Consider the following 23669-nt stretch of genomic DNA (forward strand, 5'->3'; position numbering starts at 1 on the left):
AATACTGTTATATATTTCAATACTATACTTTTATTTATTGAAAAGTTAGTTACTTAGCCATTTTGATGAGATTTTACAGTTCTTCATTTTCTGGTAGCTTGATGAAAAATTAAAACATTTAAAAATCACATTCTTACATACCTAAACAATAATTACCACACATTTAATCAATTACATTAAAAACACAGGAACACGACCTGTAAACAATATTAGCATAACAAAAAGTTATCCAACGAAAAAATAACAAGAAACTCGACTTTCACGTAAATCCCACACTATTATTACGAGGCAAACTTTTTTCTCTTTAATTAGTTTATTAATTATGCAAATTTGTTTGCGAATCCACAATGCTTTATTGCTTTTAATCGTATCGAGATTGCGCGCCCGATAATGTAGGGTTTGCAGTTGAAGAGGCTAGCGGAATAATCAATATGGCTTGCCTCGCCGCCATCTTGGATTTGGTAAAGACGTCGACGTTCGGAAACATCAGACAGAAAAGTTCAAAAATTCCAATGTTTGATTATAGAGAATAAAATACAAAGAAAGTTGTAATGACGTACTGTGTGATGAAATACTCAGAAGGAAGATTCAAGTCAACTGAACATCATAACATATTACCAAGGCTATTTGTAGGTACATATTAAGACAGGCTGGTTAGCTAATGTTACAAGGGTCTGTAATATTTTCCAGGAAATAAAGCATTGTGAAATTTAATTTTATTAAAACTAGAGGTTGTAGCATTTCTTCGTGTACTTTACCGCTCCATATGACATTATATTCCTTGTTAAAAAGGCTATATCAGGCACATAAAAAAGTTCAATTTTAAATAGACCCTATACTATGTACTATTATAAGACCATAATAATTATTGTATTTACTTTCACTCGCTACCGCTCATAACGAAAAGACAAAGTAAACATAATGTTAGACGATTATGACTTGCCGCTGGGGTGGTTTTAGTACAAGTGCTGTTACTAAGCACTGGGTACATGAATATTCATCATGTCACCCTAGTTTACATCTTGAATTTGTTAATGACTCATGAATGACTCACTTAGTGTGCCGCGAAAATTTCACTTCAAATGTTGTTTTCTGATTGCTTACAAAACTTGCTATCTAGCTTGTTTGAATATTCATCCACACAGAATAATAATATAAGATATAAAATTTAGTAAAAATACTTTTTATGTCTCGTATCGATATTCGATACATGCTGCATGCATATTTCGTAGGATTTGTTATAGTTATAGTTATATATTCTTTATTGCACACAAATTTTTAATTTTACAATACCTACAAGGATATCAGAAGCAATGGCGGCTTTATTGCTAAATAGCAATTTCTTCCAAGCGATTTGTATCGTTCTCCTGACAAATTTCATGTTTATCTTTAGTGAAATACGGAGTAATTTTCCAGTAATTTTCCAGTAGGCAGTAGGTATTACTATTTCGTAGAAAAATGCAATTGTTTCATTTGATATAGGTACATAGGTATTTCTTTTCAAATCGTGTAGAATTTCATCAAATTATTTATTTACATTAATAATTGCAATGTCTATTTCAAAACATAATACTATCCTAATCCATGTAGGTACTAGGAACACAGAAGTCCCAGCAGATACCTACAATCCCTCGGGATTACCAAGCTCCACACACACATTGACAACAAGATTGTTACGCTTATAGAACACAATATGTGTAGCAGACATAAACTATGTACCTACTCGTTTGTACTACGGCACTATTTGCTACAATTTTTCCATATCTTATCAAGTATTGGCAAATTAAAAGGATTTCTTCTATTTATAAATAATTTTTCCTTTAACAAATATAATTATTTTTCATGTTATATTATCATTGGCCATTGCGTGTAGATTATTTGAGAATTCTGCCTCTGACCTGAATAAAGATCAAATCGTCCATGATAAAACTCTTTCGTTGAAAAAAATCATTAATTTCTAAGTACGTAATATGTTCGACATCTCAGACCTTTATAGACAGACTTTTCAGATACACCGAGATTGCCAAAATGACTGCAGTAAGCTCAGTTGTTTTTCATAGCCATTAAACTAATCTTACGAGCTTTTGTAAAGCTCTCAGAGACATAATACAAAGTAGATTTAGTCCAAAATAAAACCCTTTACTATATCTTACATTCACTTTGACGTAAATATTAGCAATAAGTTTTTTTACAAAGTATACAATCTCGTATATATACCTACTCCCTGTTAACTTAATGTAGCATGACCTACCTACCTAATAATTCTTTCGACCTTCAAATATCGATTCCTGAACGTTGCAGTCCAGAAATTTCCCGCAAACACTTAAACACAAAAGTATTATTTGTACATTAGCTACGAGCAACTGTGTCGCCAATTAAAATGATTAGACGACGCTGTGCGGCGCTAGTTACAGCGATTTCATAGACTTAGTCATTTTACAAAGGTATTTTTGAAAAATATAAATGTGGGTAGAAATAAAAAAAAATATAATCATAGGCTGAAGCAATGTAAAATAAGGAGTTACCACGTATATAATCCTTCTTGATAATATAAATAGAAATAACTTGGCACTTAAATAGTATCTAATTCCATCAATGAAATAATCTACACATTGCCAAATTCAGGTACATATTTCCAATCGAAGATTAAACCATTTAAAAATCAATACCTCAGTAGATATAAAAAGAAGAAAGAGTTTGGTTCGCCCTCTTCATATATCACTACGTAAAAGTCATGAAAAATGTGTCAGGCATTTTATTAAAAATTCAATATTAATAGACTGGGGCAGAAGCCTTTAAAAATAATGAAAAGATAAAAAAAATCGCAGTCGGATGAAACCCATTAGAAAAGGAGGGGAATATGATGAAAATAAAAGGAAAAATAAATTACGGTCAATCCGAGTTCGGGAAGTGGGAGGGGGGAGCTTTTAAGAGAAAAAAATGGTTTCTCTCGATTTCCGACAAAACTACAAGTCCTACAGGAAAAAGTTCAATGGCAAAGTTGTAGGTAATTAAAAGTTCTACAACTTTTGTATTAACAATTTTTTCACATAACCTCAAAATTTAGGTGAAAAATTCAAAAAAACAAGTTTTTGGGCTTTTATTTTTATCTACTTCAAAATTTATTATTTTTCTACGAAATTTGGTGGAAACTTACTTTATTATGTCCCAAGTACATTGTAATTTATTTGATTGAAAATATTTATTTTTTCGCCTTATTTTGAATTAATACCAAAAAACAACCTAATTTTCAATCGAAAAGTCACCCGTCAAAATATCAGCTTTTTTCAAAAACTGGGGGTGCCTTTTATTCATTGAAATCTCTACTTTCATATGGTGTAAAAAAAAATAAACACCACCATAGTAAATGTTCTCAGGAAATGCATACAAACAGTGTGATAATGAGCTTTTACTAAATCAGGCACACTTCTCGAACTCTATATCTTCTCTTGTATCGGCTTTTCGGTAATATTTCAAAAGAAAAATAATTATCTGTTCTAAATTTAATATTTTACAGCATATTCAAAAGCAAATTGATGTCGATAAAAACATTTCAGGTAGTTCGAGAAGTGTGCCTGATTTAGTAAAAGCTAATTTTCACACTATTTGTATGCATTTCCTGAGAACATTTACTATGGTGGTGTTTTTTTTTTACACCATATGAAAGTAGAGATTTCAATGAATAAAAGGCACCCCAAGTTTTTGAAAAAAGCTGATATTTTGACGGGTGACTTTTCGATTGAAAATTAGGTTGTTTTTTTGGTATTAATTCAAAATAAGGCGAAAAAATAAATATTTTCAATCAAATAAATTACAGTGTATTTGGGACATAATAAAGTAAGTTTTCACCAAATTTCGTAGAAAAACAATAAATTTTGAAGTAGATAAAAATAAAAAACCAAAAACTTGGTTATTTGAATTTTTCACCTAAGTTTTGAGGTTATGTGAAAAAATTGTTAATACAAAAGTTGTAGATCCTTTTATTACCTACAACTTTGCCATTGAACTTTTTTCCGTAGGACTTGTAGTTTTGTCGGAAATCGAGAGAGACCATTTTTTTCTCTTAAAAGCTCCCCCCTCCCACTTCCCGAACTCGGATTGACCGTAATTTATTTTTCCTTACATTTTTATCATATTCCCCTCCTTTTCTAATGGGTTTCATCCGACTGCGATTTTTTTTTGTTTCAAAAATTATCTACTCTAGTCTATAACACAAATAACACCTCACAAGCTTCCACGCTAACACTGCAAGCAATCAGGCAAGCGATTATGAATTATGTAAATTTTAAATTCTGAGTCTCGATTGTGGTGTTCTTACGGAAAAAAATACCTTCCATGCTTCGTCTACCGCTCATTAAGATAATAACTTCTTGCGCTAGTATTTATTGACGTTTTCTGATGAATACAATGTTTTGAAGCGCTACTGGGTTAGATTACGTTACTCCTATGTTTAAACCAGAATCTGTTAGATTTAGAACGTTACCAGGGTAACGAAAAAGACCAATAGAATAATATAAGGATAGCTCTTGATAGCTTCATGTTACCTTGGTCATAATCTATTTGCGTACGATACTTTACCTCGATCTTTTAAGTTGGTTTGTCGTAAAATGGTATCTAATAGCATCATTCATCTTAAAATCTCTACAAAATTAATGTCATTTTTTGAAATTATCAATTTTTTTCCGAAAATATTTCAGAAAATTAGATAGGAAGCTTATCTATCCTTCTCGAATCCTGATTAAATACCTACTTATATACCCTTCATTAGTACATATACCTAATTAATTAATGGCATTTGCCAAAGGGTAGATAAAGTACATGTCTCGGGAATGCAGCTGATGTGTATATGGTAGGATATAAATGTAAATTAATATTATATTAGTTAATGTTACGTACAGTTGAAAAATTAAAACTAGTATTATTATAATATATCAATCACTAGGTATAGAGAATATTATGACCAGATTTTTATTAAAAAAAAAATAACAATACAAATGTATAAGATTCCTAAGTAGTATACTTTTCCTAAAAGATAACATTTCTGCTCTGAAAACAGAGTTTCTTGAAGCTTTCCCAGTAGAAATTTAATTTATTAACCACTAGCTTTCCGCCCGCGGCTTCGCCCGCATTTTCAAAGATAAATCCGCATAGTTCCCGTTCCCGTGGGATTTCCGGGATAAAACCTATCCTATGTGTTAATCCAAGTTACCCTCTATATGTGTGCTAAAATTCATTGTAATCGGTTCAGTAGTTTTTGCGTGAAAGAGTAACAAACATCCATACATCCATACAAACTTTCACATTAATTATAATATTAATAGGATGGAATTAGGAATTATTCTAATCAACAATCATTCATATAGATAAGGAAATTGCTTATCTTAGCTTGCGCATTCTAACACCGGCTCTTAGCCTAATTATAGCTCAGGGGATGGAAGCAATTACTCCACACTATAATAATTGAAAGAAGTGTAGAAAATACCTTATTTACTACAGTTTTCTGTTGTGTTATCCAAGCTTGATCTCTCAAACGATTTTATGGTGCAATTTATAAAGGTAATTTCTATTAGCAACGTATTAAATAACGTATATCTTATTAGCGATAGTCAAACCCTATAAACTAAATCCGCAGAACCGCGAGTGCGTTCACCTTAATTCAATCAGTGGCCTTACTAATCGAATAAGCCGTGTTTAACTCATAGAAAGGGTTCACGTCGTACACTGGGCGGAATAAACGCCGGTATATAAACGCGCGTTTTTATATTTTTTTGCAACTGTATTGTGCGATGTGAGTACTTTATTCAATTTGCTCGTATATAAATGAGCGTTTCGTGACGATAAAATCGAATAAATATTGAATTTTTAATAGAAAATATTGTCGATTGTCTGGTGCTAATATGGCAATGTTTCGCATATTTTGTCCCAAATACTATCAAGATATGAAAGTAAAGTGAAAAATGTAGTGTTTGTGTGATGATAGAAATCATATTGGCGGCGTCAGAGGTTTCCGTCCACCTAAATATGCGTTTTTCGTTCCAGCACTATGGTCGCTATGTCGTATTCAGGCTTCCAGTGTGTGTTAATCTTTATTAGTACTAAATGCAGTATCACCGAGCCGCCGACGGTGAATCCAATAGGTTTTCATTTAATAAAACCCTTTTATTGGTTTAACTGGGATTTAGCTAGCTTTATACGATGCCAGCTAAGCTCTTTATGCGCCAACATACGGTGCATACACATAACTAAATACAAAGCTCGATATAAATCTAATTTAACTTAATCTACTAACGGTCTGATTTGCTTCGTTTATAAATAAATTACAAACAGAGAACGCACAAAATATATTAAAATATGAACGGAATTGCGTATCTGCGTTGTTTTATATTCTATGATGGACGGTGCAAGAGTTTTGTGCAATACATATTTGCATGAATCAACGGTGTTAACGCTATTATCCAATCGTTTTTACATTTAAAACCGTATTGCGCGGTTTTAGAATTGTTTATTCTTTGTGTACAATGATGTACTTAAGGGCTAAACCCATGTTATTCTCTGATCAAATCCTTTAAGTTAGTTTGAAAAATCCATTGTCATTGGTTGTGAGGCGTGGTCCCAGTAGAATATTGGAGGTATAGTAGCCGTTGGTATCCCAGTAATCCACCTATAGCGAATAATTGTGAAGGATTAGTAGAAATCTCGTTATCAGCTCCGCGAATAGCGTATTTGCGAGTGATGTGCTGCTAATTCAACTAACTGCATTACACGGTAAAGGCGCGTCCAATGAGAAGCAGATGATAACGTGGTGTGGCCCTAGTGAGAGCGGGCGATGTGTGGTCGAAAACCGCAGCGAATTGGGGCACCGAGCTGTGACAGGTACATGTCAATTCATGGGAAGGAAGGGTGGCGAAATTTTCGTGTGCCTATTTCAGAACCAAACTATACGCCGTTCTTGTAAAAAATGTGAAAACCCTAATAGTATTTTTTCGTAAGTATTCTGTTAAAAGTTATCAAATCTTGAAACCATATTCTCTGTACCATCAATAATTGAAAAAAAAAAAACACGTAAAACATCCATGCCATACGTATGTACTTGTTACATACCTATTAGAACAATATGAATATTATAAAACAAAAACCGCACCTGTCAATTTTGACTAACTAATCTTTGAACTTCACCCACCGTTTTGTGGTAACAAAGTACATGTTACAATGTAATGAAAAGCTCTTTTACACTGAAACAAAACAAATATTTAATGAAAATTAAAGGTGTTACATTAAACATACAATATCATTATCGAACAATATAATAAATATCGATTATTTTAGTTCAAAAATGCTAAATGTACATACCTATATTGTATGTTTTAAAATAAGTTTTAAGATATGAAAAGTTACTGTAAAATAACATTACTAATGCAAGATTTTAAACAACGTTCTACTTCACAGATTGATTGAATCATTCGAAAATATGTATATGTAGAGATATCTACTATATAAAAATAAGTGAGGTTTTCCTTCCTGACGCTATAACTCCAGAACGCACGAACCGATTTCCACGGTTTTGCATTCGTTGGAAAGGTCTCGGGCTCCGTGAGGTTTATAGCAACCTAAAATTAAATTAAATTCGGGAAAAATTTCAACAGAAAAGCGGGAAATAAAGAAATGTGATGGCAAAACGCAGTTCACCGGGTTTGCTTAATATATGTATATAAATCTCGTGTCACAATGTTTGTCCTCAATGGACTCCTAAACCACTTAACCGATTATAATATATATAATATTATAATCTATGTGCAAGTCGATCCAACTTGAGAGATAGGATAGTTCAAACATGTAGGTACTACGGGCGAAGCCGGGAAGGACCGCTAGTATTTCTATAAAGACAACACAGTTCACAAACAACAACACATCAAATTCTAAAATATCGAACAGTGATTATATAATCATTTTATCTCATAGTATTTTCTTATGTGTGATTTTACACGAGTACCTACATTCAGAATAATTTAAAAGATTAATGGATTTAAACGCGATTTATTCATTATTTTATTAACCCGACGCGACCCGAAGTTTCGTACACATTGCATCGGGCGTGACTGGGAAAAGCGTCGGGTTTAAAATAATAATTAAATCGTTTAAAATCCAAAACCTTTAATTTTTTAAATATAATCTCAAACCAAACATCGTTCGGAATCCAGTTTTTCCAACAATTTCCATATATCTACCGCGCACTGGTCAAGCGCAGTGGTGCGCAGCACATCACATAATGTTTTTTTTTATATTTACCGTTACAGACCACACTTGAATGCTGTAAGTGACCTCATTAGGGGGAATGGTAGTGTGGGGTAAATATTGTTATTGTGTGAGAACTATCGCAAAATCCTCTCAATAAGAAATATTATTCACTGGCTTCAAAGCTCTAGTTTCCCGAGAAAATAACAAATGTGGCTTATATCACTTGTACTAGTTGTCCCGAAAATAAAAATTAGGACCTATGTCACTCATGAACAATAAGGAAACAATGGAGCTCCATAGGGATGAAATAATTTTTAAAATCGTTTTAGAAGTTTTCATGGAGAGTCTGAACTTACCATTTTTTTATTGTGCGAAACTAAAATAAGAAAAAGATTACAATAATTGTTCCACTATTGTGTCACTGTATAAGCTTCCATAAACTGTGATTACGTTATTATAAAGAGGTAGGTAAGTTGTAGATTTCATTTTTAAAGTACAAAAAATGTATCATCTGTAAGTCCTAATGTAAAATAATTTGAGACCAGATGCAAGATGACATTATGGCACAATCAAATTATAGCTATTATAATAAGATCTGGAACAAAACAAATAAAACTGCACCGTTTACCGCCGATCGAAGCTGACTTACCCGATATCGAAGATGGATTCGCTCGTCTGTGATACATTCGCGGAATTCCAGTTATTTTCAAATAAAGGGCCTTCTACAATAGTCTTGTAGTCAAAGGAAAATAAGATTATCGGAACTAATTTAAAGTTTATATGCGCATTGTACAAAAAGAGCAGTTGCTTAGCTGCCATAACAAAATTGTCAATGTTAAATTTTATTTATAATACAAGTTAATAAAAAATATAACATAATATTAATCATATTTTCAGACTGAATTATTCCTCATTACATTTATTGCTTCATATATTTTTTATCAATCAAACTCACAGAAACACACACTTTCAATTAACTGCGTATTCAATTATTTAAATATAAATTTAATTAACTGACAAACATCCACAAAAGCACCAAATTTAAATAAAACAAGACAATGTGCAGTCTCCCCAACAGTGTATCAGGTTACCTAACTACTGTTTGGCCCAGACTTCACTCTGCGCTTATCTTTAATCGATCGAGACAACACCCGCCACGTTTTCTTCTTATTTCTCTATTTAATGACACGAAATTTAGAGGAATTAATTAACGAGCGGCCGTGATTTATTTTTACTTGGTACAGATTGTTGATATGTCAAATTTTACGCTTTTTTAAGTGGAGCGACACGCGAGTCGCTACAATTTTAAATTGTTCTGTTTTTTTAATTGTTTTTTTTTTGTTTGTTTTCTTTTATTATTGTTTTGTTCACGTTTCACCCGCTACTTGTACATGCTCTGATGTTATCCGTTCAATCTTTATTTAGAAAATGCAATGTTAATACGAGTTTATTGTACGTTAAAGTGCCAATGAATTGATTAGCTTTTACTTAAATATGTTGTTATATTTATTTCGTGTTTCACTTCGATAACGTTTACATTTTTATCATCATTATGTTTGAAGTGAAACTTCTTTATCGGGGTTGGAAAAAAATTTAGTGTAACATTTTTTCGTTACGCGTGACATTTTTCCGTTACGCGCCATCTTTTTCTCATCCGTACCACGCGTGATTCGACATATTTCTGTAAAGTTGCATATAGTAAATTATTTTTGAAAAATAAGGTCATAAACAAGTTTCACTTCTTACGTGTGTACACTAGTACCTACACGCAAACGCTATTTATAACAATATGTAGTGATAATTATTAAATAAAATAGTTTTATGTGATATCTAGGTAATTTGATACAAATTCACTCAATGCTTTCAATCACAAACATAAAACATATCTAATTCAATTATTTGTGTGATGAACATAGAGGTTTGCTCTGTGTCTGGGTCTTAATTATCTATACATAAGTATTTAGAAAAAAATATATATTATGTATGTTTATCAGCCATCTGGTTTCCATATCACAAGCGAAAGCTTAGCATGGGATAGTATCAGATCGTGCCGTGTGTGAAAATTGTCCTGGAATATTTATTGTTTATTTATTTATTATGCTAAAATTAATTCTCTCTCTCTTTCTGCTCATTAAAATAAAATAAAACCACAACATTAACCTTTTATCCAATAGTTCACCGCATTCATCGATATAAGAACTAATAATGCATTTAAATAATCAAGAGCAACGTTCAAGCATGACATACAAATATGGTAGAAAAGTGAATACGTTGTTTTTGTGAGATAAAAAACGATAATACGTAATCAGCTTATCGACTTCATTAGTTATTCTGAAATCTATAAAGAGCAGATGCTACTGATAAGGGAAAGAAAAAAGACTTTTTGAAATTTACATTATGAAAGTTTTTTTTATTAAAGTGAAACTTTTATTACCTACATCGTCTCAAACTTTTTGGTCTGTGTAGCGCATGTCGCGTGACGGTCGAACCGTACGATAATTATCGTACAAATACGATATTTTTGTGCCTAAGTTTCACTTTTACCGTGGTTTCATAAAACCACACAACATTTTTTTCATTAAGGGCCGATTTTTCAATGCTTGGTTAAAACTTATTCGTCGAATAACTTATTAAACTTCATTTCAAAAATGTATTCTACTTGCCCGTATTTGACAGTTTACAGGTGACATTTTTATATGTTCGTGTAAGACTTTATTGGACGGATAAATTTTAACCAAGGATTGAAAAATCGGCCCTAATAATAATATTTTTGTTTGTTAAAAGCAACGGGTAATATAGTGTTAACGTCATATTTAATAGGTAATATATGAATTATTAATTATTAATTATATAGGTATAATGGTCGAGTTTTTATACTGCTTTGACGATTAAGAGGCTCTAGATTCGAAACGGGAGCCCTGCAATGAAAAGTTAGTAGGTAAGTTTTTACGTGCATGTTAAGAAAAACGAAAGTGAAACAGATGTGAAGTGTGACCCATATCGCAAAAACGAGATTTCACTTTTTTGTTACGTAGGATCAAGTAAAATATATCAAACTAGTTTTTGAGATCAACGCGAAAAGACAAATTAAATGGAAATAAAATTAAATATAATATTTAATGCTAATCCTTTAGGTATAATCTTAAACTAATCTTAAATAAAAAACAAAGATATGTTTTTCTGTTTGATTTATTCGCATTAAATGATACTTTTTGTCCCCAGAACCTTGTACACACAACTGTGTCTATGACATAGCTCTAAACAATTACAAATAATTATTAAACCTATGTAATTCCCACAAATATTAGGGCAAGGCGATATTTTAAATACAATCAATTTTTTACGAATCATTCGCCAAGAACAATGATAATAAACATAGTTTTAATTAAAGCCGATAAAAAATTGTACACAGTATAAATAATTATTGGATGTACACGGTCTTTAAGTGATTGAATGACTCTTCAATTTTTTGCAGTTATTACCATTTAAAGATATTTTCATACTTAGCTAAATATACAAAGAATTATGTTTGTGCAATTTTAATTATATCTTGTGGAATTGATGTCAACTCTTAGACTAGCACGTGGAAATTATTATAAAAGTTTTTTTTTTTTTTTTATAAGAGCTAACCTAGGTACTTTTGCGTATAGGTAAATGACTTAATCATGTTTAACTGTGTCATCTCTTGTTTCTAATATACCTAGTACTGTTTAATTTTTACTGAAAATTTCAATAATTTAAGCTTTATTATCAGAATACAATTGTTTTATATTGTTCTAAATGTATTTTTTGTATTCAATGCAATTATCCTAAACAATATATTTTCTTCAAAATGATACGTGTATAGTCAGTCGCAGGCAAATTGTATATTATCTCGCCGTCTACAAACGCGCGGCATTTTGTAATATGCTGTGTATTTACTTTTTTCAAACATCCACAAGAAGACGGTTGCGAACCGATGGAGCCCTCGCTTCGCGGGGTTCCTATTTCTGTGTAGTTTAAAAAAAAGAACCTAACCTAACCCACCCCCTTATCCAAACCAAAACTTTCTGATTACGAATTCTCGACATATAACAAAATGCCTAGCGTTTGTAAAGTGACAGACGCCGTTTGTAAACAGAGGAAATTGTACAATTTGCCTGCGACATATACAAATAGTAATTAATTTTAGTAAACTCATAATAATAAAACTTACCACAGAACATCTATTTAAACAAAATGATATATTACTCTATATATCACCATTCGTAGTAATTCATCACTTGAAGTAGCAAATTATTAATTACAAGGGTCAGTATCAAGAAACAATTAACTGCAATTATCTTTATGTGATCCATTATTGAACTACAACTTAAACATATGTGAAACTGCAAGAATAGACTGAAAGATAGCTATTATACTGAGGGTAAATCAGCCATTAAATTGTGGGCAATATACACAATTTAATTTCAATACTAGCTTTCCACCCGCAGCTTCGCCCGCGTAGTCAACGAAATATCCGCATAGTTCCCGTTCCCGTGGGATTTCCGGGATAAAACCTATCCTATTTCCCGGGATAAAAAGTAGCCTATGTCCTTTCTCGGGTATCAAAATATCTCTATACCAAACATGCAAATTGGTTCAGTAGTTAAGGCGTGATTGAGTAACAGACAGACAGACAGAGTTACTTTCGCATTTATAATATTAGTATGGATTGTATTCAAGAGAGTCTATAGGTAACTGTCTATATAACTATTTAATACCTGATGTTTAGTTTCATCATTCTGTTTTTAACGTAAGTCTAGGTACAATAAATATTATAAAATTCAGTATCTACATCCAGACTCTTAGGACTCTCATCAATGCAATATCATCATTTAACCTGTATCAATTCAATAAAATATAGAAATATGAAAACGAGCACGTGTCACGAGTGAAACTTCTTTGCTAAGATACAAAGATACCAAAATCGTTGCCACTCCATGACGTGACGGTGTTACCATGATGCGACCTTGAAATTTTACTCTCAACGCGCCTAAAGAAGTTTCTCTTAAAAAAATCAGTAACCCTCAAACGCGGATGTAATATTGTTTTCCTTCCCCCGCTCGACTGGTCACTATGACCACATCCACGCACACTAATACGCATTAGGGTTTCGGTAACTAATGGATTGAAGGGATTATTGCGCGTCACTTTCCGAGCTTATACTTCTTTGGGGAATAAATGTTGTGGTAATTGAGATGGCTGTATGGGTGGTGTAGAGGGTATTATGTTTGAATAGAGGAAATTACATAAATGTGGCGTGTTTAAACATTGACAAGTATAATCTGTGACAGAAGTATCTTAAAATATTATGAGAATAATTCAAACCTATGAATTGGCAATAAGCGAAATTTTTAGAAAATAATTCTGTAAGTACAAGTATTGTGATCGACACGTTCGTTTGTATTTGCTAATTATATTAACAAAATATATTTTGATGACGCTGCAACTAGATTTCTAATTCGAAGATGTTGAATATGACACATACGAATATTACATTTCTAATATAGGTAATATTATAAATGTAATACACGAGTGATACTCGCCCTTAGCTCATTTTATACTATGCTTTTAGTATCAACTAAAACCATATTTATAAAACTTTGTTCACCAACCATGTAGGTAAATCCCAACGATCTGAACGAACGGTATCCTAACGAAAAGTTTATTTGACTACTTGACCATATAACATACGATGTGATTGAGATTCTTTTGTTTAGAACCGTGTCATTACTAAACATTGGCCTGGAGCCATCTTAATATTGTTTTAATAGCGCTTAGCCGGTGAAAGCTTTTGTGGCTTTTGTTTTTTAAACCACCCGCGTATTGTTATTTTGATATTAAAATATTACTGTATTATCAATGATACGAACCATCAAATCTTATGTGAACGTAACAACTTAACAGTTGTAAGGTGCAAAAATCGTTATTGTATTTTTTTAATTACAAATTATTTTTCGTTATAATAAGTACGTATTAAGAATGACTCCAGTAAAACAATTTTATGGTGACACCTGTTAAATTCCATAAAAAAAATTGATAAACCTCAACATCATCTCAATAAACCACAATTCAATCAATATTTAAAAGCATTTGCTCCGATCATTAATATCCCCATACAGACCGTGCTTATTCAATTAATGTGCAAATAAACTTGGAAATAAATGTACCAAATCGACCCCAACAAGTGAATAAAGGGACAATAGAGCACGCGCAGGGTTCCAATATACACTATACAGGTAAAGACGACCCTTGTATTAACTCCTGTCAAAACACAAAGCGGGTATTTTAGACCCGACACCGATAGGGGGAAATTTGCTACAGCAGTGCAGGGTTAAGCGTGAAATCGGATTATATGTATTGGAGAATAGTATTGTAAGTGTCAATTATAATTAAGTGTGGAATTAAATTTGCTGGTTTAATTGTATTTAGGTTTCCTAATTGTTGGCATGCGGTTTTGTCGGTCTTTTTTAAAGAAAGTTACCTAAATCGCTATTATTAATTACGAAGTATAATTTTAAAATTGCAAGAAGTCTACCAACTCTGTTAAAATTTAGTAACGGAAGTACCTATTTGACTAGCAAAAAAAAAAACAGAATCCAATATTTCAATACAAATTCGCTTGACACTTTTATCCAGCAATATTACCTTATTGTACTTATCATATTAACGTAAACAGGCTCATCAAACGTAATAGACAAGTACAATCATATGTAGAATGCAATTTGTGCCAATTGCAATGATTTCTAGTAATCACCTAACGACCTGGGGTCATGGTGGACTCTATTTTTATGAAGAGACTTCGTAAATTATGGTAATGGGCTTTGTATGATTCTTTCTAATGTTGGATATTAATTTCTATACTGTGGTAAACCCTGTTGTAGTAAAAAGTAAAAGTTCTATTTAATTAAACGATTGTGATTTGTGATGAATGCTTTTCGTAAAAACTTAGTAAAATGTTTTAACTGAACAATGAAATTACATATTACATATTACATGCATGCATGTATCATGTTTTTTTATTTATTCGATATTTGTTCATAATGTTTGAAGATGCCCTTAGCATTGACATCTACTTACATTAAATATCACAGCGATCGATTCATGGCATTCAGTAGTTTCTACAAAACTAGTGCATTGTTATAACAAGGTCCCTATTATCGCATATTTAGTAACATTTATTAACGTTGTTGTGGAAATGACAAGTGTTTTATAGTGTCTATTGTTTAGACTGCTTTCAAAACAGTTGAATCGAGCTCAGTCACTTAAGTCTAAGCAGATCTAAAACTTTGATAAAATTATAGGTATTTATTTGCTTATCTTTCTTCTTGAAAATCTTAAGAAAATGTTAATTAATGACATAAAATCTATTATATTCAGACACGTTTCCCATATACAAGACCTTGACTGAAATAGAAATGCGTAAATACGAGAAAAATCGACGGAAAACAGCTATTCCAACGAAGGCTGGACGCGATCAAGCGAGAACGATGATATTGGCACACTTAATTTTGCTTGGCACACATGTGCATCCATGTACAACGTCTATCCTACAATCAATATTCAATCTTAAATCATCAGCATAAGAATCAATTCAACTTGAACTAAAATCGGCACTTATGACATTGGAAGTTTTCAATTTTTCAGCATATCTTACGTTAGCTAGTAGTTTTAAAGGATTTCAATCACTATGCGTATCGATATAAGGATTGTTTTTTGATCTTTGTATATTAATGCTTGTCCTAAAATAAGTTATAGCATTCAGTTATTACAAGTGCATTGAAGGTTATGTATTGTTCATAATTAGGCATTTTTTACGAACATACTTATCTACGATGAATTGTGGAGATAATCACTTTAGAGTTTTATTTTTTCCCAGTATTCAACTAGCGGTCATGGTAAATGCCACCTTGTCCATTTGATGCACTTCTTCATTCATATGCCAAAGATATTTTATCGCTTTAAATAAGACAATTTTCTCTTTCACCTATAAAATATGACTTACTTGACTTATTGTCCTATGTCCCCTATGTGGGGCAGAGGGCGTCCACAGTGCGCCGCCATCGCGTTCTGTCTTGGGCTACGCTCTTCACCTCCGGCCACGTCAACCCAATCGCCTTAGCTTCCGCCGCCACCGAACGACGCCAGGATTGCCTAGGACGGCCACGCTTCCTTTTCCCTTGGGGAGTCCACTCCAGGGCTTGCCTGGGTATATGCGATGTGTTTCTTCTGAGAGTGTGGCCGATCCATTTCCATTTGCGGCGTGAAATTTGGCGCAAAATCAGCGTCTCGTGGCAGCGTTCCAGCAGTTGTTCGTTTGATATTTTCTCGGGCCAGTAAATTCTTAATATTTGGCGGAGGCATCGGTTGACGAAGACCTGGATTCTTTGCGTGATAGCTTTAGTAACTCTCCACGTTTCACTACCATATAATAGGACACTTTTTACGTTGGAGCGAAATATTTTAAATTTCACTCCACGTGTTAGCTTCTTCGATTGCCATATGGATCGTAGCTGCGCGAAGGTTGCCCTTGCTTTGGCGATTCGTGAAGCGATGTCCTCTTCGGTTCCTCCTGTATTGGACACCACACTGCCTAAATAAGTAAATTGCTGGACACGCTTTATCTGCTGGGATCCTAGTGTTAGCGCTTGTGGATTTCTTCCTTCGGTTCGCATTTCTTGCGTCTTCAGGGTGTTAATTTTTAGTCCACATAATGCAGCCTCGCGTTGAAGGTCGTCGAGTTTGGATTGCATGTCATCGTGTTTGTGACTGAGCAGACACAGGTCGTCAGCATAGTCAAGGTCATCTAGTTGCTCGGTCAACCCCCACTCTATACCGCGTCGCTTTCCGTCGTTGACTTTGTGCATTATGCTATCCAGAACAACTAAAAACAACAGAGGAGATAACAAGCAGCCCTGCCTTACCCCTGCGCTGACATCTATATCATCGGAAATAAGCCCGTCATGTGCCACCTTGCATGCGTATTTTTTATAAAGTGCTCTCAGCATGTTGATGATCTTGCTTGGAACGCCTATTTCCTCAAGTCGGCACCAGATACTACACCACGTGACTGTGTCAAAAGCCTTTTCAAAGTCGACAAAGGTGAGATAGATCTCCCGTTGCCATTCTGATGCTTCTTCCAGTATGATTCTTAATGTGTTTATCTGGTCCGTACATGAGCGGTTAGGGCGAAAGCCTGCCTGCCATCTGTGCTAAATATAGATACATATTCTTTGGTGTCCGCACACTGCATGTCGTTACTAATAGAACATGTAAATCAAGCCGTTAATTATCACTTAAAACACCTTTATCGCTTTAATAGACCATCAATATTCCTATTTTCTGACAACATAATCGAGCAATTTTCGTAATTATCGCCCGTATTCAATTTTCAATGCAGTACCAAAGTTATTAATTTCAGATTATAATTATTTATTCAAGAAACTTACGTTGTATCTGTGTTAAGAACAATAAAACTGATTCTAATTACAAAGTAGCATTTGTTTGTCATTATCTTTTATTTACATTAAAAAAAATAGTTTACAATATTGTATTTCAATGACTAGAAAAAGTGTGTTAAGACACATTCATTACTTTCAAACATTATTTATAGTAGCGGACCAAAAACGCACCCGCGGAGACCCTATTCATAGATTATGAATACATGCGTGATGTTTACATCCACACCAAATGTGGCCTTAAAACAAAACCTTCAAATTGGCCTTCACCCTTTCGGCCGTTGACCTCACTAATACGTTTATAATTATACCTTACAGGACCGACGCATTTGTAAACATAGGGTCTATGACGTAACACAAAACTACTTGTTAATTTTTTTTCACTAACAGCATCTTTGAGATGAAACAAATGATGGGTGGCCGACGGTACACTTTAATTTTTTTGCTGGCTAAATTTTAATATGAAATGAATAAAACTCTTGAATCAAGAGATAAAGAACCAAGCTATATTTGTAATTAGTTTCGATTGTCGATTATTGTCATCAGTGTCTTTTCAACAAAATGTCTAGCTAGACAGCTTGAATTGAAGTTCACCTGCTTACTCATGATGACAAAAATGCATCTGAATTTACGCTAAAGAGGCTTCACTTCAATCTGTATTCGATACTAACGCATTTGAAAACTACCGCACAGTAAAAACCAGTCAGATTATGACCTAACCTATCCACAAACCGAACACGAAATCTTGCAAGGAACATGTTCAGCCGTCATAACAATTATAGGTGCAAACAAGTCATTGACCAAGGGAGACATTGAATGGGTTCCGTGCAGACATGCGACCGAATGAAAACGAATCTTACTGCTGTCACGTCACCGTAGAACCCTTTATCTTACATGCTAATGCGTGTTCTGATGTACCATGACTTTACTAGCTACTTCATTTTTGTTATTTGAGGGCTTTTCAAGGACATTTTACTAATTAAAATGAATCTTAGATACTACTGTCACGTCAGATCATTAATCCGTCTTCTTGCATACTGTCGTGTTCTGATACATCATGACTTTACTAGCTCCTTAATTTTTGTACTTTCAAGACTATTTTAGTTAGCTATGGGATTCATAATACTTAAATCTTACTGCGGCTATCACATTATCAGTGTAGTAACCCTTTATCTTACACGCAGATACTTTTCTAGGTGCGAAAACTTTTGTTATTTCAAGGATATTATAAGTAATATCGCAGTCTATATTTTACTAATCGTTCAGAGAAGAATGCTATAGAAAATCGTTGTCAAATGTAAATTATTTCTGCTTCTTCTTCTTCTCTTTCTTATATTATGGCATATTCACGATCCCATTGAGGACGGATTATTCCAATGTAAAATGTGAATTGTGTAGGACGTTAATTGAATTGTCAATTGGACATTTGAATTTGGTGTATTAGTTTGTTTTCGCTTCGTTTTGTTTCATAGTTAACTTGCAGAGTTTTTATTACGATAAGTTTTTCATTGTACATTTTAGCTTTAAGTTCTAGTTTAGTTTACGTCTAATGATAATTTAAAATGCAATAAACAAACATTTCATCAAGTTCGTCGAACCAAAACTGTCTAAACGTATCAACTATTAGGCGCAAGACACCTTAAAAGCTCCAAATATTTCTCATGTTTAAAGCTAATTTAGTGTAATTTTTACGTCTGATGAACATTTAATAGCCGCGATTTCTTATCGTTGATTTAACGGTGCTCTGAACGTTTTTGTTTTGTTCTTCTTTTAAGGATCGAGCCGAAGCTATCTCTTATAAGTAATAGGTATATGATACTAAAGGAATGTGTATTGCTAAATTGTTTTACTGATTACGGCCTAAAATAATATTGAAACACTATATTTCTTCCTATCGTCAAATAGATATTTCATGGAAAAATTCTAAAGAGAACCCGGAACTAGAAACTATGTTAAAGTTGTTATAATGTTTTTATTACGGAGTTTACTATCTCTGTGCAAAAAAATCACATCAATCTCTTGCTCCGTTGCAGCGTGAAGGAAGGACAAACTAACACACTTTCGCGTTTATAACATAAGTATATGATAGAAAATAATTACGTTAACACTTTGAAATTAAAAGATTGCAAAAAATACTGTTTTTTTTTGTGTATCTTCTTATTTTTCAACATTATCCAAATAAGTATGTAAGTTATAACATAAATATTCAAACCATGTATCTCAGTTTCAATCTGAATCATTCATAGACTTCGGAGACAATGAATTAAATTGCAAAAGAATTTACTTTCCAATGCATTATAATTATTTGATTCCATTTTCCAAATAAAATATGATTCCGAAGAATTGTATGCATTTTAAATAAGCTTACTGCTTATACGCAAAAGTACTGAAGAGGTTTGTTACAATTTTGATAAGTATCTTAATTCTTTTTGACCTTAATATCGAATTTGTATCAAACAAACTGTAGGAGCTAGAATAGGTATCATTTCAAAATCTAATCATTTATGATATTTAGGAAATTATGTTACTCTAAATACATGACATATTGACTTAATGAAATCTTGTACTACTAGAGCTATAAAGTACTAGCAAGGTATTTAGCCGGAGTTTCCGTGACTAATACCTATGAGTCGAAATATACACATTCAATGAATTATTGGCGTACTGATGACAGATTACGTATATACATTACACGATATCGATTATAACTTAATCGAGTTACAATTTATAGAAATAATCGGTGTTGATTTATCGATTATTACGCTCGCTACTCACAATCGAATTAAGACGTTATCACCCACGAAATATGATGTATTTTTGATAGAACACAATACTGTACGCATATAATTTGTATCGGAAAAGTATCAAAGGGCCGAGGCGCGTTGATACTTTGAATAAATCAACAAAAACGACGGGCGGCAATGAGTAATGCCCAAATGTATGCAGCAATTTCGAACATAGAAATGTGTGGAGCTGTTTAGCGCTTGAATAATATAATCAGGGTACTAATGGTGGTAGAGTGAGTTAAAATAACCTATAATAACTGTTTGTTTAATTAGTTTAACATATTAATAATTGTATTGACTTAAAAATTAAAATGAATATATTGATTAATAAAAATATGTAAGAACATTATTTTTAATACGATATTGTACAGAATACAATACAATCAAGGTATTTTTAATACGTATTTCAAACAAAAAGATGAGCGCGCTCGCTGAATATTGTTGAATATTGTTGTTGGAAACCACAAACTTTCATACGTAAAATTTACTCATCTTTTTAAATCCATACTAATATTATAAATGCAAAAGTAACTCTGTCTGTCTGTCTGTTACTCAATCACGCCTAAACTACTGAACCAATTTTTATGAAATTTGGTATGGAGATATTTTGATACCCGAGAAAGGACATAGGCTACTTTTTATCCCGGGAAAATGACTCAATCCCGGAAAACCCACGGGAACGGGAACTATGCGGGTTTTTCTTTGAATGCGCGGACGAAGCCGCGGGCGGAAGCCTAGTGATATATAAATCAAACTAAAGACGACTCCACAGCACCTCTGTCCGATACTAATTCGTGCTTACCTATGCGAGCGAGATGTGAACACAAATTAACAAAAACAAATACCTTTTGTATATTTAAACTGTAATTTAACGCTAACTAATGTTAATTAAAATAGATCACCGCTGCGTTGCCTTGTTGCTTTTAATATAGTTGTTTGAATATGTTAATATTTGAACAAGAGCCTTTTGTAATACATGCAATAGTAACATTATTTCTGAAAGTTTTTCCTAATTAACATAATTTAAACGTCAAAGATTGAAAATTCAGCTTATTTGAAAAAAATTGTTTTTATTGTTGACTTTTTACAATATTATTGTTAAGCCGCGGACGGTTGGAAAAATCGTCCCTATTTTGATTATTTTTCTTAATTGAACCTTATTAGTTATTTTGAAACGTGTTTATTGTTCTTTTTGAAGTAAAACTTCTTTAGGCGCGTTGAGAGTAAAATTTCAATGTCATGGCAATACCGTCACGTCATGGAGTAAGGCGACGATTTTGGACTTTGAATTTGTGAAAGAAGTTTTACTTCTAACACGTGTGCTCTTCACACACGCTCTTTATTTCATCAGCTTTTTATAATATAGCCAAACATTATTATATTTAGAATTCCATTTATTATTGCACTTGGATTTTGACAATTATTTCTGTTTCAGCATCAAACCACCATCGAAAGACGGCGTCACCAAGAGCAACCCCAGCAAGCGTCACCGGGAGCGTCTCAATGCGGAACTTGACACGCTCGCTTCGCTCCTCCCCTTCGAGCAGAACATACTTAGCAAACTGGACCGCTTGTCTATACTGCGGTTGTCTGTTAGTTACCTGCGTACGAAGAGCTATTTTCAAGGTACGTGGTAGTGTTAATGTTAAATCCTTAATTTATAGTATAAAAATGGTAAAGGATCGTAGAGAGTGTGTTGTGTAAAATTTAAATTAAACTGCAAAAAAAAAAGAATCTCAGAAATAAGACATGAATTCTTAAATACAATTTTAGACGATTTCTTGGTAATAATTCATATTATAATAGATTTATTTATTTGAATCTTAAGGATTTTACGCTTATTAAAAATCGCAAAGTGCTTATTTATAGATAGGCACTGTAAATTAGGTACTCATTTTGTAAAATTTTGTGTCTCATGAAATTCACAAATATTTTGGACAAATAATACCCAATCATCATACAAAACAAAATGACTAATCCTAGAACAGAACATTATTAAAAACCTTTCCAATCCCTTAAAAGAAAATCAAATTAAAATAAACTGATCTAATTTATTCGCTGAACGCAGAACGCATACCGATATTCGATTACTTATAAATGTGGACTACCGCACATATTTAACGCTGTCAGGCAATTTTATTATAGGCTGTATGTATTAATAATATTCGAGAACTCGACTCGTTTCGAAATCGATACAGCAGTTCGCGAGTGATTAGATTTCCTTATCTTCGCATCTGATTCTGAGTCACGTTTGTTTTGTCTAATTGTAAGTGTTTGTGAATTATGTTTAGTTGTAGGTATTTAATTTAATTTGCTGATGCTGTTACACGAGTGACATACACCGAAAGGAAATAATAATTAAAATATACAAAGTTAAAGAAAGAATTTTGCGAAAAAGGCTTAAAAAGGGCATTACAAAAAATATAATTTTATTAATTAGTGAATTGATATACATATTATGGATAATGGCTATTTTACTCATACAAAATATTTGATAAATACTAGTTGGCTATAAATCCTAAAGATTCAACTATGATGAGACTATATAATAATAATCTGCAAGCAAAAAAAGTATTATTCGTTGACATAATTATGTATAAACTATAAACACAACATTTCATCAAAAATAATTTTAATAATTTATGTGATTAAGATATCACAATTCACACACGTGAATAAGAATTTGAAAAGAGACTCTACGTTTATACTTAAAATATGTTACGATAAAACATTATATTATTGTGACATAGTATAAAAAATTTCGAACTAAAGTTCTTCTAAGAGCGAAATCTTTAATTTTTTTGTAACGAATTAATTGATTCTTGCTCTTGATTATTATTCTTCCTACGTTTTTGCCGAGTAACAGCTTTGGTATAAAATCATATAGTATTTCCTAATAACTATACCAAACTTGAAGCATTAGGCATTTAATCCAGAACGTACAATCGAAGCTGGTAATTGGTCGCGTAAATCTTACCCCTACTTTGCATATGTCCGCTACCATCGTATATCACAGAGTGAGTTATTAAGCCTCTTTATAATTTTATATCGAAATTCGAATATAAAAAGCAGTGGGGGGCTACTCGTCGAAAAGTCACTGATGAACGTGGTACTGGCGAGTCGAGATGTGGTTTTATACTGTGGTTGGTAAATATGAAAAAATGTTATA

The 23669-nt window shown here is 32.8% G+C and overlaps 3 protein-coding genes across 3 annotated transcripts in view; 1 reads left to right on the top strand and 2 right to left on the bottom strand.

Moving 5' to 3' along the window:
- The window catches only part of Cortactin (cortactin), a 444169-nt gene that overhangs the window by 49767 nt on the left and 370733 nt on the right, over positions 1 to 23669 (bottom strand). The window lies entirely within an intron of this gene.
- ss (aryl hydrocarbon receptor spineless) overlaps positions 1 to 23669 on the top strand; it is a 99385-nt gene that overhangs the window by 21629 nt on the left and 54087 nt on the right. The window contains exon 2 of the mRNA XM_090113774.1: positions 21936 to 22126. The gene's annotated coding sequence lies outside the window, so the exon portion shown is untranslated. The remainder of the gene's footprint in view (positions 1 to 21935; positions 22127 to 23669) is intronic.
- LOC149899812 (uncharacterized) overlaps positions 16268 to 23669 on the bottom strand; it is a 37888-nt gene continuing 30486 nt past the window's right edge. The window contains exon 2 of the mRNA XM_090114055.1: positions 16268 to 17452. Within this exon, the coding sequence (XP_089970181.1) occupies positions 16284 to 17452 (1169 nt within the window). The 3' untranslated portion in view covers positions 16268 to 16283. The remainder of the gene's footprint in view (positions 17453 to 23669) is intronic.

The sequence above is a fragment of the Colias eurytheme genome, chromosome 20 (genome assembly GCF_061535395.1).
Source record: "Colias eurytheme isolate Ceu_HAF_F1 chromosome 20, ilColEury1 Martin Lab GWU primary, whole genome shotgun sequence".
In the NCBI taxonomy this organism is placed as follows: Eukaryota; Metazoa; Arthropoda; class Insecta; order Lepidoptera; family Pieridae; genus Colias; species Colias eurytheme.